This window comes from Dipteris shenzhenensis, chromosome 16 (assembly GCF_047967505.1).
Source record: "Dipteris shenzhenensis isolate YYH24624 ecotype China chromosome 16, Dip_SZ_1.0, whole genome shotgun sequence".
In the NCBI taxonomy this organism is placed as follows: domain Eukaryota; kingdom Viridiplantae; phylum Streptophyta; class Polypodiopsida; order Gleicheniales; family Dipteridaceae; genus Dipteris; species Dipteris shenzhenensis.
Genome location: NC_141611.1, coordinates 42,551,237 through 42,563,134, shown reverse-complemented (window position 1 = coordinate 42,563,134; position 11,898 = coordinate 42,551,237). Strand labels below are relative to the sequence as shown.

Below are 11,898 nucleotides of genomic sequence, written 5' to 3'. Positions count from 1 at the left end.
TTCACTCCTATGTCAACCCCCATGTTCACCTCTCTGTCACCTCTATTCACCTCCAGGTCACCCCTGTTCACCTCCAGGTCACCCCTGTTCACTCCTAGGTCACCCCTGTTCACTCCTATGTCAATTCCCCATGTTCACTTCTCTGTCACCCATGTTCACCTCCAGGTCACCCCTGTTCACTCCTATGTCAATTCCCCATGTTCACTTCTCTGTCACCCATGTTCACCTCCAGGTCACCCCTGTTCACTCCTAGGTCACCCCTGTTCACTCCTATGTCAAATCCCCATGTTCACCTCTCTGTCACCCATGTTCACTCCTAGGTCACCCCTGTTTACTCCTATGTCAACTCCCCATGTTCAGCTCTCTGTCACCCATGTTCACCTCTCTGTCACCCATGTTCACCTCCAGGTCACCCCTGTTCACTCCTATGTCAACTCCCCATGTTCACCTCTCTGTCACCCATGTTCACCTCCAGGTCACCCTTGTTCACTCCTAGGTCACCCCTGTACACTCCTATGTCAACCCCCATGTTCACCTCTCTGTCACCTCTGTTCACCTCCAGGTCACCCCTGTTCACCTCCAGGTCACCCCTGTTCACTCCTAGGTCACCCCTGTTCACTCCTATTTCAAATCCCCATGTTCACCTCTCTGTCACCCATGTTCACTCCTAGGTCACCCCTGTTCACTCCTATGTCAATTCCCCATGTTAACTTCTCTGTCACCCATGTTCACCTCCAAGTCACCCCTGTTCACCTCAGGTCACCCCTGTTCACTCCTAGGTCACCCCTGTTCACTCCTATTTCAATTCCCCATGTTCACTTCTCTATCACCCATGTTCACCTCCAGGTCACCCCTGTTCACTCCTATGTCAATTCCCCATGTTCACTTCTCTGTCACCCATGTTCACCTCCACGTCACCCCTGTTCACTCCTATGTCAAATCCCCATGTTCACCTCTTTGTCACCCATGTTCACTCCTAGGTCACCCCTGTTCACTCCTAGGTCACCCCTGTTCACTCCTATGTCAACTCCCCATGTTCACCTCTCTGTCACCCATGTTCACCTCTGTGTCACCCATGTTCACCTCCAGGTCACCCCTGTTCACTCCTATGTCAACTCCCCATGTTCACCTCTCTGTCACCCATGTTCACCTCCAGGTCACCCTTGTTCACTCCTAGGTCACCCCTGTTCACTCCTATGTCAAACCCCTTGTTCACCTCTCTGTCACCTCTGTTCACCTCCAGGTCACCCCTGTTCACCTCCAGGTCACCCCTGTTCACTCCTAGGTCACCCGTATTCACTCCTATTTCAGCTCCCCATGTTCACCTCTCTGTCACCCATGTTCACTCCTAGGTCACCCCTGTTCACTCCTAGGTCACCCCTGTTCACTCCTATGTCAATTCCCCATGTTCACTTCTCTGTCACCCATGTTCACCTCCAGGTCACCCTTGTTCACTCCTAGGTCACCCCTGTTCACTCCTATGTCAACCCCCATGTTCGCCTCTCTGTCACCTCTGTTCACCTCCAGGTCACCCCTCTTCACCTCCAGGTCACCCCTGTTCACTCCTAGGTCACCCCTATTCACTCCTATGTCAATTCCCCATGTTCACTTCTTTGTCACCCATATTTACCTCCAGGTCACCCCTGTTCACTCCTATGTCAATTCCCCATGTTCACTTCTTTGTCACCCATGTTCACCTCCAGGTCACCCCTGTTCACTCCTAGGTCACCCCTGTTCACTTATATGTCAAATCCCCATGTTCACCTCTCTGTCACCCATGTTCACTCCTAGGTCACCCCTGTTCACTCCTATGTCAACTCCCCATGTTCACCTCTCTGTCACCCATGTTCACCTCTCTGTCACCCATGTTCACCTCCAGGTCACCCCTGTTCACTCCTATGTCAACTCCCCATGTTCACCTCTCTGTCACCCATGTTCACCTCCAGGTCACCCTTGTTCACTCCTAGGTCACCCCTGTTCACTCCTATGTCAACCCCCATGTTCACCTCTCTGTCACCTCTGTTCACCTCCAGGTCACCCCTGTTCACCTCCAGGTCACCCTTGTTCACTCCTAGATCACCCCTGTTCACTCCTATTTCAACTCCCCATATTCACCTCTCTGTCACCCATGTGCACTCCTAGGTCACCCCTGTTCACTCCTAGGTCACCCCTGTTCACTCCTATGTCAATTCCCCATGTTCACTTCTCTGTCACCCATGTTCACCTCCAGGTCACCCCTGTTCACTCCTAGGTCACCCTTGTTCACTCCTATGTCAACTCCCCATGTTCACCTCTCTGTCACCCATGTTCACTCCTAGGTCACCTATGTTCACTCCTAGGTCACCCCTGTGCACTCCTAGTTCACCCTTGTTCATTCCTATGTCACCCCTCAAGCTCACTCTCTGTCACCTATGCTCCTCCCTATGTCACCCCTTGTTCCTCCCCTGTGCACCCTAGGTCACTTCTTGCCGCTTTCACCCTCAATCACCTATGGGCACACTAATGTCACCCCTTGTTCATCCTTGGTTCACCCTTGGTTCATCCCTCCTTCAGCCTCATTCAGCCTCATTCACCTCTATGACACACTCATCCAATGGCCTATACAAGAGAGAGTAAAATTCAAATTCCGATTTTCCCACCGTGTTCATTCAAATATTTCCTCTTGCCCACACTGCTTTTTCTCTCACCTACCACCTCCCACCAAGGCTATATTTAGCCACCAAATTCAGCGTCGGTCCTTTATCTCACCTCGCAATTCTGACCAGTGCTATATTTAACATCTGGCTAAACTCAGCGTGGATCCTTGGGATCAGCTCATCCACCTCATCCACTGCATCTTGCAGCCCACTCATGCTATTTTTGGCTTACTTTTCTAAATTTGGATCTCTTGGTTGTGTATTTGTGGCTGTCCCCCCCCCCAACAACGAAACCATACGCAGCCTCCCCTCCAGCGCTTTCCCCTGCAGCTCTCCTTCCATAGCGAATTCTCCTACAGCCTGCAGCCCCTTCCATCAAGATCGCAGCCCCCTCTCCCTCCCTCAGATTCTCCTGTGGCCTCCCCTCCAGCGCTTTCCCCTGCAGCTCTCCTTCCATAGCGAATTCTCCTGTAGCCTGCAGCCCCTTCCATCAAGATCGCAGCCCCCTCTCCCTCCCTCAGATTCTCCTACAGCCTCCCCTCCAGCGCTTTCCCCTGCAGCTCTCCTTCCATAGCGAATTCTCCTGCATCCTGCAGCCCCTTCCATCAAGATCGCAGCCCCCTCTCCCTCCCTCAGATTCTCCTGTAGCCTCCCCTCCAGCGCTTTCCCCTGTAGCTCTCCTTCCATAGCGAATTCTCGTGCAGCCTGCAGCCCCTTCCATCAAGATCGCAGCCCCCTCTCCCTCCCTCAGATTCTCCTGCAGCCTCCCCTCCAGCGCCTTCTCCTGCAGCTCTCCCTCCATAGCGAATTCTCCTGCAGCCTGCAGCCCCTTCCATCAAGATCGCAGCCCCTCTCCCTCCCTCAATGATTTCTCCTACAGCCCCTCCACCAGCGATAGCAGCCCTCCCTCCATCAACGAATTTCCTGGCAGCTTCCTCCATCAACGAGATCTGCAACGAAAGTTGCAGCACATACTCTTGGCAGCCCTTGGCCTTGGATCGCAACCCCATCCCAGTAGCCCCTCCTTTTGCACGCAGCTTCACCATCTTACCTTGGATCGCATCTCCACCTCCTGGCAGCCCCTCTTCTAGTGAATTGTGCCAGCTTCTTGCTCCCTGCCCACCTCCACACCCTGCGCCATCTCCCCTACTCTGCTGGGCTAGGCCACCCCCCACTGCTGGGCTGGGCCATGCCCCACTCCCTCTCTCTTGCCAGCTTCCTACTCCCTGCCCACCTCCACATCCTCCGCCATCTCCACTCTGCGCCACCTTGGGCCAACTCCAACCCACTACGCCATCTCTCTCCTTATACTTTGTGCCACCTCTCCATTGTGTCCTATCTTTTCCAGCTCCATCTCTCTCCTCTTGCGTTCTCCTCGACTCCATCACCTTGCAGATACTCTGGTTGCTATTCCCTTCTCAGCAGACCTCGTCATCAGCTCCCCTCCTCACTATCACCTCGCCAGCTTCCTCTCTGGACCTCGTCATCGACTCCCCTTCTCGTTATCACCTGGCCAACTTCCTTCTTGCCTCGTCATCAGCGCCCCTTCCTTTCCTGCTTCCTTTCTAGCCTCCGTGCTTCTCCATCAGCTCCCCTTCTCATCGCCTTCAGCTCCCCCTCCCTTTCCTGCTTCCTTTCTAGCCTCCGTGCTTCTCCATCAGCTCCCCTTCTCATCGCCTTCAGCTCCCCCTTCCTTTCCTGCTTCCTTTCTAGCCTCCGTGCTTCTCCATCATCTCCCCTTCTCATCGCCATCAGCTCCCCCTCTTGTCACCACCTGCCCCACTATCTCGTTATCTCTCAGCGGGCTTGCCAACACCTCGACAACAGCTCCCCTACCTCGTCACCAGCTCCCCTTCCCTTCCTGCTTCCTTTCTTTCCTTGTCATCACTCACCTTCCTGCTTCGTCATCAGCTTCCTTTCCTGCTTCGTCATTAGCTTTTACTTTACCTCTTGTTCTTCTTCATGCTCGAGAAGAAGTCCAAGTATAAGCCACGGTTGCCCAGAGATAAGCTCTTCATCCCTTTCTATACCGCCATGACGTCTCGCATGGGACCGCTTAGGTGGAGGGGTGGCACATGGGATTTCTTGCCATCTCTTTGGGAAGCATGGTTTTATATAGTGGCATTTTGTTATTTTTTTAAAAAGAGAAAGAAAGAACCAAACACTTGCAAACATGGAAAGAGATCTTGAGTAGGAGATAAAAGTAAAGGGGAAGCCGCATCGAAAGTTTGTATGCCCTAACTAAAATTAATGTTTGAAATATTCGACGGGATTTGAAACTTTTATGCACAAAAATTTAAAGTTTTGCTAGAATTTACATTTTGTTCTTCAAAATTCAAAAGAAAATATATAATAACTTACTACATTCTACTAATATTGTGAAACTTAACTTGAAAACTTTCGCTAAGATTTTACATTAATATATCAGCATAACTTCAATAAAAACATCTCTGTAAAGGATGAAGGTAAATTATGTGTGCATTGCTAAGATAGGTTTAGGGATGATAAGGGTAAAGGATTGATTGACTCGGAGTTTAGTATCCATATGCAAGAAAATATTGATAAATATGCAAGTCAACGAAGAATAAAAACTTGGATATTATCAAAGTTACGACTTCAAAAATTGGATGAGGACATCGCCATTTGTAACATCAATGGAAAGTTTGTCACAATAAATAAAGAATAGTGCATGGCAAAGGTGTTGATTGAAGAATGCAATGTAGAGATATAGGAGAGTCCTAAGACTAAGGATCTTGTAAATTAGTTGGTGAGCTCTTCTCATAGGTCCGCCGATTCTTTTTTTTATGTGTGTCTATTACGAAGAAAATAGAAGATGTCCCTGATAAGATCCTTTGAAAACCCACAACAATGGGATATTCATAAATAAACATAAAAGAGCACATAGTAGATCATAGCATAAGACGTTTGACTCTGGATTAACACACAATGTTATTAATTCCATGTTACTGAAAAGGCTGAAATTGAAAACTTGTCCATCTAGTTATGACTATAAGATAAAAGTCCAATAGGAGTTGGGATAAGAGAATCACATTTGGAACTTCGTATCCAGGACTATGTGCAAAACTAGATAGGTTAGCTCACACAAACATGCCTTTAAATATGGTATAGAAGAATCCAATCATCAATTGGCAGAAACACATATATAAATTATACTTAATCATGTGCCATATCTATTACAAGGTGAAAAGGATCTACCTTAGGTTCCTTTAAAGTATGAAGATTGAAAAGACTGGACATGTAAGTGTTTATTCCTATGGTGTGCATGTATTAATCCAATTCGTTCACCAATGATATTAAAGAGGAAAGATGATACTTTTTCATTGCGTATCAACTATCGTGTTCTGAATAATATCACCATTAAATAGAGGTATCCGACGATAAAATCTATTACTAGATCCATTACATGGAACCGTGATCTTTAGTAAGATCAATCTTAAATGTGGCTACCATCAGATCAGAATTCGAGCTGAAGACATCTACAAAAATGCTTTAGAAGCAGGTTTGGCCATTATGAGGTTTTCGTAATGCCATTTGGCCTTGCCAATACTCCAGCAACGTTGATGAAAGATTTACTACACCCATATGGCATATATAGGGAATTTCATAGTACACTTTATTGACATAAAGAACACTTAACAGAAGTGTCAATAATTTGAGACAAAAGCTAGCTCATTTGCTAACAAGAAGAAGATCATGCTGTGTATGGTCACACTTAACAAAAGTGTCAATAATTTGAGACAAGCTAGTTCGTTTGCCAACAAGAAGAAGATCATACTGTGTATGATCAAGTTGGAATGTCTAGGGTTCATTATAACTCCTCATCGAGTAGAAATAAATCTGCAGGAGGTGGTTTTGGGGCCTCATCTGGCCCGACTGCTTGCTGGGCCACGAAGGTCCATCGCATGGCCCACATGGTTACTGTCTGCTCAGCCTCTGTTCTACTGCCTGATGCGCCTGCTCAGGGCGTTGTGCAGCCGCTGACTGTCATGGCTGATGTATCTACTGTCGCAAGTATGCCTGTGCTAATTGGGCCAAATGGCAGCCTGCATGGCTGCATAGCTGGCTGGGTGCCTTCCTGTAGGCAGCCTTGGCTGCTCATGTGAATGCCCTGAAGGTCCTGTGGCTGCCAGATGCAGCTTGATCATGCCATGGGCTGTAGATGCCCATGACAAAGAGGGACACTAGCTACTGTAGAAGTAGAAAGCAGAAGCAGACCAGCACACTTTCAAACCTTCAACATGGTTTGCAGCTTTTGACAAGAATAGATCACTGGTCGAGCTTTCCCATCAGTGCATGACAGTCCATACAAACCCAGAGGTTCTTGACAACGCGTATGATGTCGCCTTAGGAGCATTGGTCAGGTCAGATGCAATAGCCAGCTTCTCACTGTGCCCACATAATCCATCTTTCTTGGCACCAGGGGATGTCTTGTGAGACCCAATGCAAATGTGGGGCATCCTATCATCCCTCGTTTTAAGCGAGAGATCTTCTAGCCCTGCATATATATCTTTGCTTTGGGAATGGCTTGTATCCCTGCAAAAAACAAATGCAGAGTGTTGCTATTGCCAGTCCACTAACTCCATCACTGGCTTCTTTCATGCTTATTTTTTCATTCTCATTACCTCGACCTTCTTCTCTTCCTCCTGCATGTGAGCATCTGCATAGATGTTGGACATCAAGACATAAGATGCAGGAGCCTTTTTATCCAATTGCACTGCATGTTCAAAGGCAAGTCGTCCAAGCTCCACATTACCCCACTTTTGACAAGCACCCAACACTGTATGCCACACCACAAGATTTGGATGGAAAGGCATCCTCTTCACCATAGCTACCGCCTCATCTAATTGGCCTGCACGACCAAGCAGATCAACCATACCAACATAGTGCTCCATAGTTGGAGCGACGCCATAGTCTCTGTTCATGGACCCAAAGTATTTCTGGCCCTTATCCACTAGACCCGTATGACTGCATACAGTAAGAACAATAGAAAATGTAACCCCATCTGCCTTCACCGCTTCTCCTCTCATTCTCTCAATCATGTGGAAAACAATTTCCGTTTCTCCTTGCTGGGCATATCCTGCCATGAGTGCAGTCCAAGAGACCTCATTTCGAACCGGTAGCTTGTCAAACACTTCCCTTGCTTCTGCAAGGGAGCCACCTTGGGCATACATATCTACCAAGGTGTTGCCAACAACAAGATCTCTTTCCAGCCCCTTTCTGGCTATCTTGGTATGTATTTCTCGGCCCATGTCTATAGCTCCCATGCTGCCACAAGCTTTCAAGCTGCAAATAACTGTTACAGCATTTGGAGAGAGACCCTCCTTTTGCATCTGTTTGAGACAGTTCAGCGCTTCCTCAGCAAGCCCCTGCTCAGCATATCCTGCAATTAGTGCAGTCCACGAGACTACGTCTTGAACTGGCAGCTTGTCAAACACTTCCTGTGCTTCTGCAAGCAATCCACATTTGGCATACATATCCACCAAGGTGTTGCCAACTACAAGATGTCTTTCCAACCCCTTTCTGCCTATCTCAGCATGTATATCTTGGCCCTCATCTATGGCTCCTATGCTGCCACAAGCTTTCAAGCTACAAACAAATGTGACAGCATTTGGAGAGAGACCCTCCAACTGCATCTCTTTGAGACAGCTCAGCGCTTCCTCACCAAGCCCAAGTGTCGCATATCCTGCAATTAGTACATTCCATGAGACCTCATTTCGACCTGGCAGCCTGTCAAACGCTTCCCGTGCTTCTGCAAGCGAGCCACATTTGGCATACATATCCACCAAGGTGCTACCAACAAGAAGATCTCTTTCCAGCCCCTTTCTAGAAATCTCAGCATGTATTTCTCGGCCCTTACCTATGGCTCCTATGCTGCCACAAGCTTTCAAGCTGCAAACAAATGTTACAGCAGTAGGAGAGAGACCCTCCAGTTGCATCTGTTCGAGACAGTTCAGTGCTTCCTCACCAAGCCCCTGCTCAGCATATCCTGCCATAAGTGCATTCCACGAGACCTCATTTCGAACTGGCAGCTTGGCAAATGCTTCCTGTGCTTCTGCAATTGAGCCACATTTGGCATACATACCCACCAACGTGCTGCCAACATAAAGATCTCTTCTTAGCCCCTTTCTGGCTATCTCGGCATGTATTTCTCTGCCCTTGTCTATGGCTCTTATGCTTCCACAAGCTTTCAAGCTGCAAACAAATGTGACACCATCTGGAGAGAGACCCTCTAGTTTCATGTGTTCAAGACAGTTCAGCACTTCCTCACCAAGTCCCTGCTCAGCATATCCTGCCATAAGTGCATTCCACGAGACCTCATTTCGAATTGGCAGCTTTACAAACACTTCCTGTGCTTCTGCAAGAGCGTTACATTTGGCATACATATCCACCAAGGTGCTGCCAATAAAAATATTTTTTTCTAGCCCCTGTCTGGCTATTTCTGCATGTATTTCTCGGCCTCTTTCTGCATCTTTGAGCCTAGCACAAGCCTTAAGTACAGCCAGGACGGTATATTTGCTAGGCTGTACAGAATCCTCTTGCATTTTCTGGTAGAGATTGAGGGCATGTTTTGAATCCCCGCATTCAATATAACCCCTGATGAGAGAGGTCCAAGAAGACACGTTCCGATTAAGCAACGTGTTAAAAACCTGCTGAGCATCGCACATGCTTCCAACTTGGACCAGCATTGCGATGAGAGAGTTCCCAACAAATATATCATCGGCAATCCCACTTTTGCACATGTAGGCATACAAGCGCTTAGTGTACGCTACATTTTTCTTTAATATGCACTTCTGCAAGGTGCATGCAAGGTTCTGAACGGAAGGCCGCTGGGGCATCCGTTCCATAGACGTGAGTGCCTCCTCTAAGCTCAGCTTTTCCCAGCCACTCCTTTGACGCAGTTCTTGAGCTTTATTAGATGCATTCATCTTCAGTCTAGACTTGAACCCGACGTGGCCACAGTCCACAAACAAACCATGGTCTTGGGCCTGACCAGTGGATGCCTTGGACTTTTTCTCGAGGATGTCTTTAACCCCGTCTATCCATAGTGACTCCTTGGTAATCTTACGTTTGAAATCTAGAAATCCTGGGTTTGTCTGTTGTTCAGATTCACAAGCAAGTCGTCAGACTAGCCAATCTGCAGATAACTTGTGCAAATCATTCAGTGCAGACTTGTTGCACACTTACTTGGTTGTCCGACGACTGGGAGGGATCCGTGAAGCACTCCTTCCGTAAGAGCTCAGTCCCTGAGCTACCTGTCAAACATGATTACACATTGCCAGGAGTGGGTGACCCCCCTTATTGGGTTTTGTAATTATCCATTAGAGATGGAAATAAAAGTTATCCTAGCCGCGTTTTCTCGATTTCAACCTCGGTAGTACCTGAACCAGAACAGTCCTCCACCAGCGCTCCGGGAGAAGCCATCGGAGTGTAAGGGCTTGATTGCCTGCGCAGATGGACGGCCACCCACTCGGTGTGTGGATCTCTGCTACGCAAAAACCCGGGGACGATAGGAGTACATAGTTTCGATGGGGTTGATTGGTAACGGTCTGTGGGATCTGTGCTGCCTCCTGTATATATGTTGATCATCATCGAGAAGAACTCTCTGAGGAATTGGGTACAAAATTCCTTCAGAAAAAAACAAGAACAGTGAGGACACTTTCAAAAAGCTTGTTGCCTGGAAGGCAATGAGTACAAGTCCTCCCCAACAATTCCTGAGAATTTGCATATTCTATTGAGATGGGAGGAAAGTGTGGTGGATAAACAGACGTGTTTCCTTCATGAAGGAAGAGACGAGTGAATTCAGACTTAAACAAGAAGCATCTACATCTTTTGTCATTCAACTTTCAAGTGGCTTCTCTGGTTTGGCTCTTCATCCCATGCATGGCCCTTCGTTTATCTAGATTTGTGGGGCAATTCCCTTTTTCACATAAGGTGCAAGAAGCGTTAGGGTAAGGGGGGACATCCACCTTGGAGCAAAACAAATGCTTAGAGACACACACATCCACCTTGGAGCAAAACAAATGCTTAGAGACAGAGGGAAGGGAAGGGAAGCATGCCCCCATTGTTTTCCAACTGATACATAGCCCAAGAAGTCTTGGATATAGCACTACACTCTACACACCCAAGTATACCTATGTTCTAAGAAGACCCTAAAACCTAGGACTCTATATCCTTATATGCATGATTCTATTCTAACCAATCATGATGGGTATTACCCATTGCATTTATAATGGCTCGTCCTATTCTTGCCAAGAATAGGCAACCTTTACATTGTATTAGTGTGGGATGGCAATCTTTACTCGTATGTCTTCTTAATTTCTTAATTTTCATTGAGACAAACTAGTGTAACTCATTAAAAATAAGCGTTGAACACTTGAGAAATCCCTAATTTTCACAATTCATTATTGCATAGAGTTTCTTATTATTTTAAATCTTCGAATTAGCAATAAAATCCTTCTTTTAAAAATTACTACCATGAGCCCCCATTTTTATTTTAAAAAGTTATATTTGTTCCATCCACACTTATATTTAAGAATGTAGGAAAAATTATGTGCATGTGTGTGGACACACACACACACACACACACACACATGTGCGAACGTATGCATGCGCGCAAGCTCCCCCATATATGTATGCACACTTATACGTGCGTGCACATGCATATATACATGCTTGTATGCATGCGTGCACGCACACACACACATCAGTTGAGTACTTTCCTCAATATCTTTAGCTCACTTGACATCTAGCTCAACATAAGGCTATTCATTACTATGTGCATGAGAAACCTCTTACACAACTAAAATTAACACTATAGTTCACATGGCCTTTCCATTCCAAATTGACACAAAAATATTCTCGCTCAAGGATGAAATAGTATTTTCCTAGAACTTAATAAGCAATTTTGCCTCTTTCACCAACTTTTACTATAAAGCACTTTGACAATATACCCATGGGAATTTTTAATTTTCCTAGTCTAGATAAGCATTTCATTAAGATAACTATATATATCAACTACATGTTTGGCAGTCTCAAACCCCTTTTTTATATGAGCTACTGCACCTACCCACAGGCCTATTAAGAAGGAGCAAGTGGACATAGTCGCCAATGCTTATGAAATGTTTCTATGTAGTGTGTGAAGACATCAATAGCTCAAACCCCATTATAGCCTCTACCCCCTAGAATAATACCCCTAATAGTGATGGATGAAGAAATATTGTTAATATAGTTGGCTCTTTCA

At 46.7% G+C, this 11,898-nt stretch overlaps 1 protein-coding gene across 3 annotated transcripts; it reads right to left on the bottom strand.

Moving 5' to 3' along the window:
• Nucleotides 1-6,188: 6,188 nt before the first annotated feature.
• On the bottom strand, nt 6,189-10,580 carry LOC147892981 (pentatricopeptide repeat-containing protein At1g06140, mitochondrial-like). Of its 3 annotated transcripts, none has more exons than XM_087387608.1 (4): nt 10,483-10,580; nt 10,037-10,225; nt 9,843-9,910; nt 6,189-9,751 (listed from the first exon to the last, which is right to left on the bottom strand). In XM_087387608.1, the coding sequence occupies exons 2-4, from the start codon at nt 10,077-10,079 to the stop codon at nt 7,259-7,261; spliced, it is 2,604 nt and encodes an 867-aa protein (XP_087243734.1). In that variant the 5' UTR covers nt 10,080-10,225; nt 10,483-10,580; the 3' UTR covers nt 6,189-7,258. The 3 variants fall into 3 exon arrangements, with proteins under 3 accessions (XP_087243734.1, XP_087243735.1, XP_087243733.1); XM_087387609.1 differs by lacking the exon at nt 10,483-10,580 and having other exon boundaries at nt 6,189-8,706; nt 8,926-9,751; nt 10,037-10,289; XM_087387607.1 differs by lacking the exon at nt 10,483-10,580 and having other exon boundaries at nt 10,037-10,289.
• Between the last annotated feature and the right edge of the window lie 1,318 nt (nt 10,581-11,898).

What these genes read in the sequence shown, in the direction of transcription:
- LOC147892981 (XM_087387607.1), bottom strand. Translation starts at nt 10,247, where the DNA reads ATGATGATCAACATATATACAGGAGGCAGCACAGATCCCACAGACCGT. An exon ending in GGAGGACTGTTCTGGTTCAG is followed by an intron (nt 9,911 to 10,036) that starts GTACTACCGAGG and finishes CATGTTTGACAG; the next exon opens with GTAGCTCAGGGACTGAGCTC. An exon ending in CCCAGTCGTCGGACAACCAA is followed by an intron (nt 9,752 to 9,842) that starts GTAAGTGTGCAA and finishes TCTGAACAACAG; the next exon opens with ACAAACCCAGGATTTCTAGA.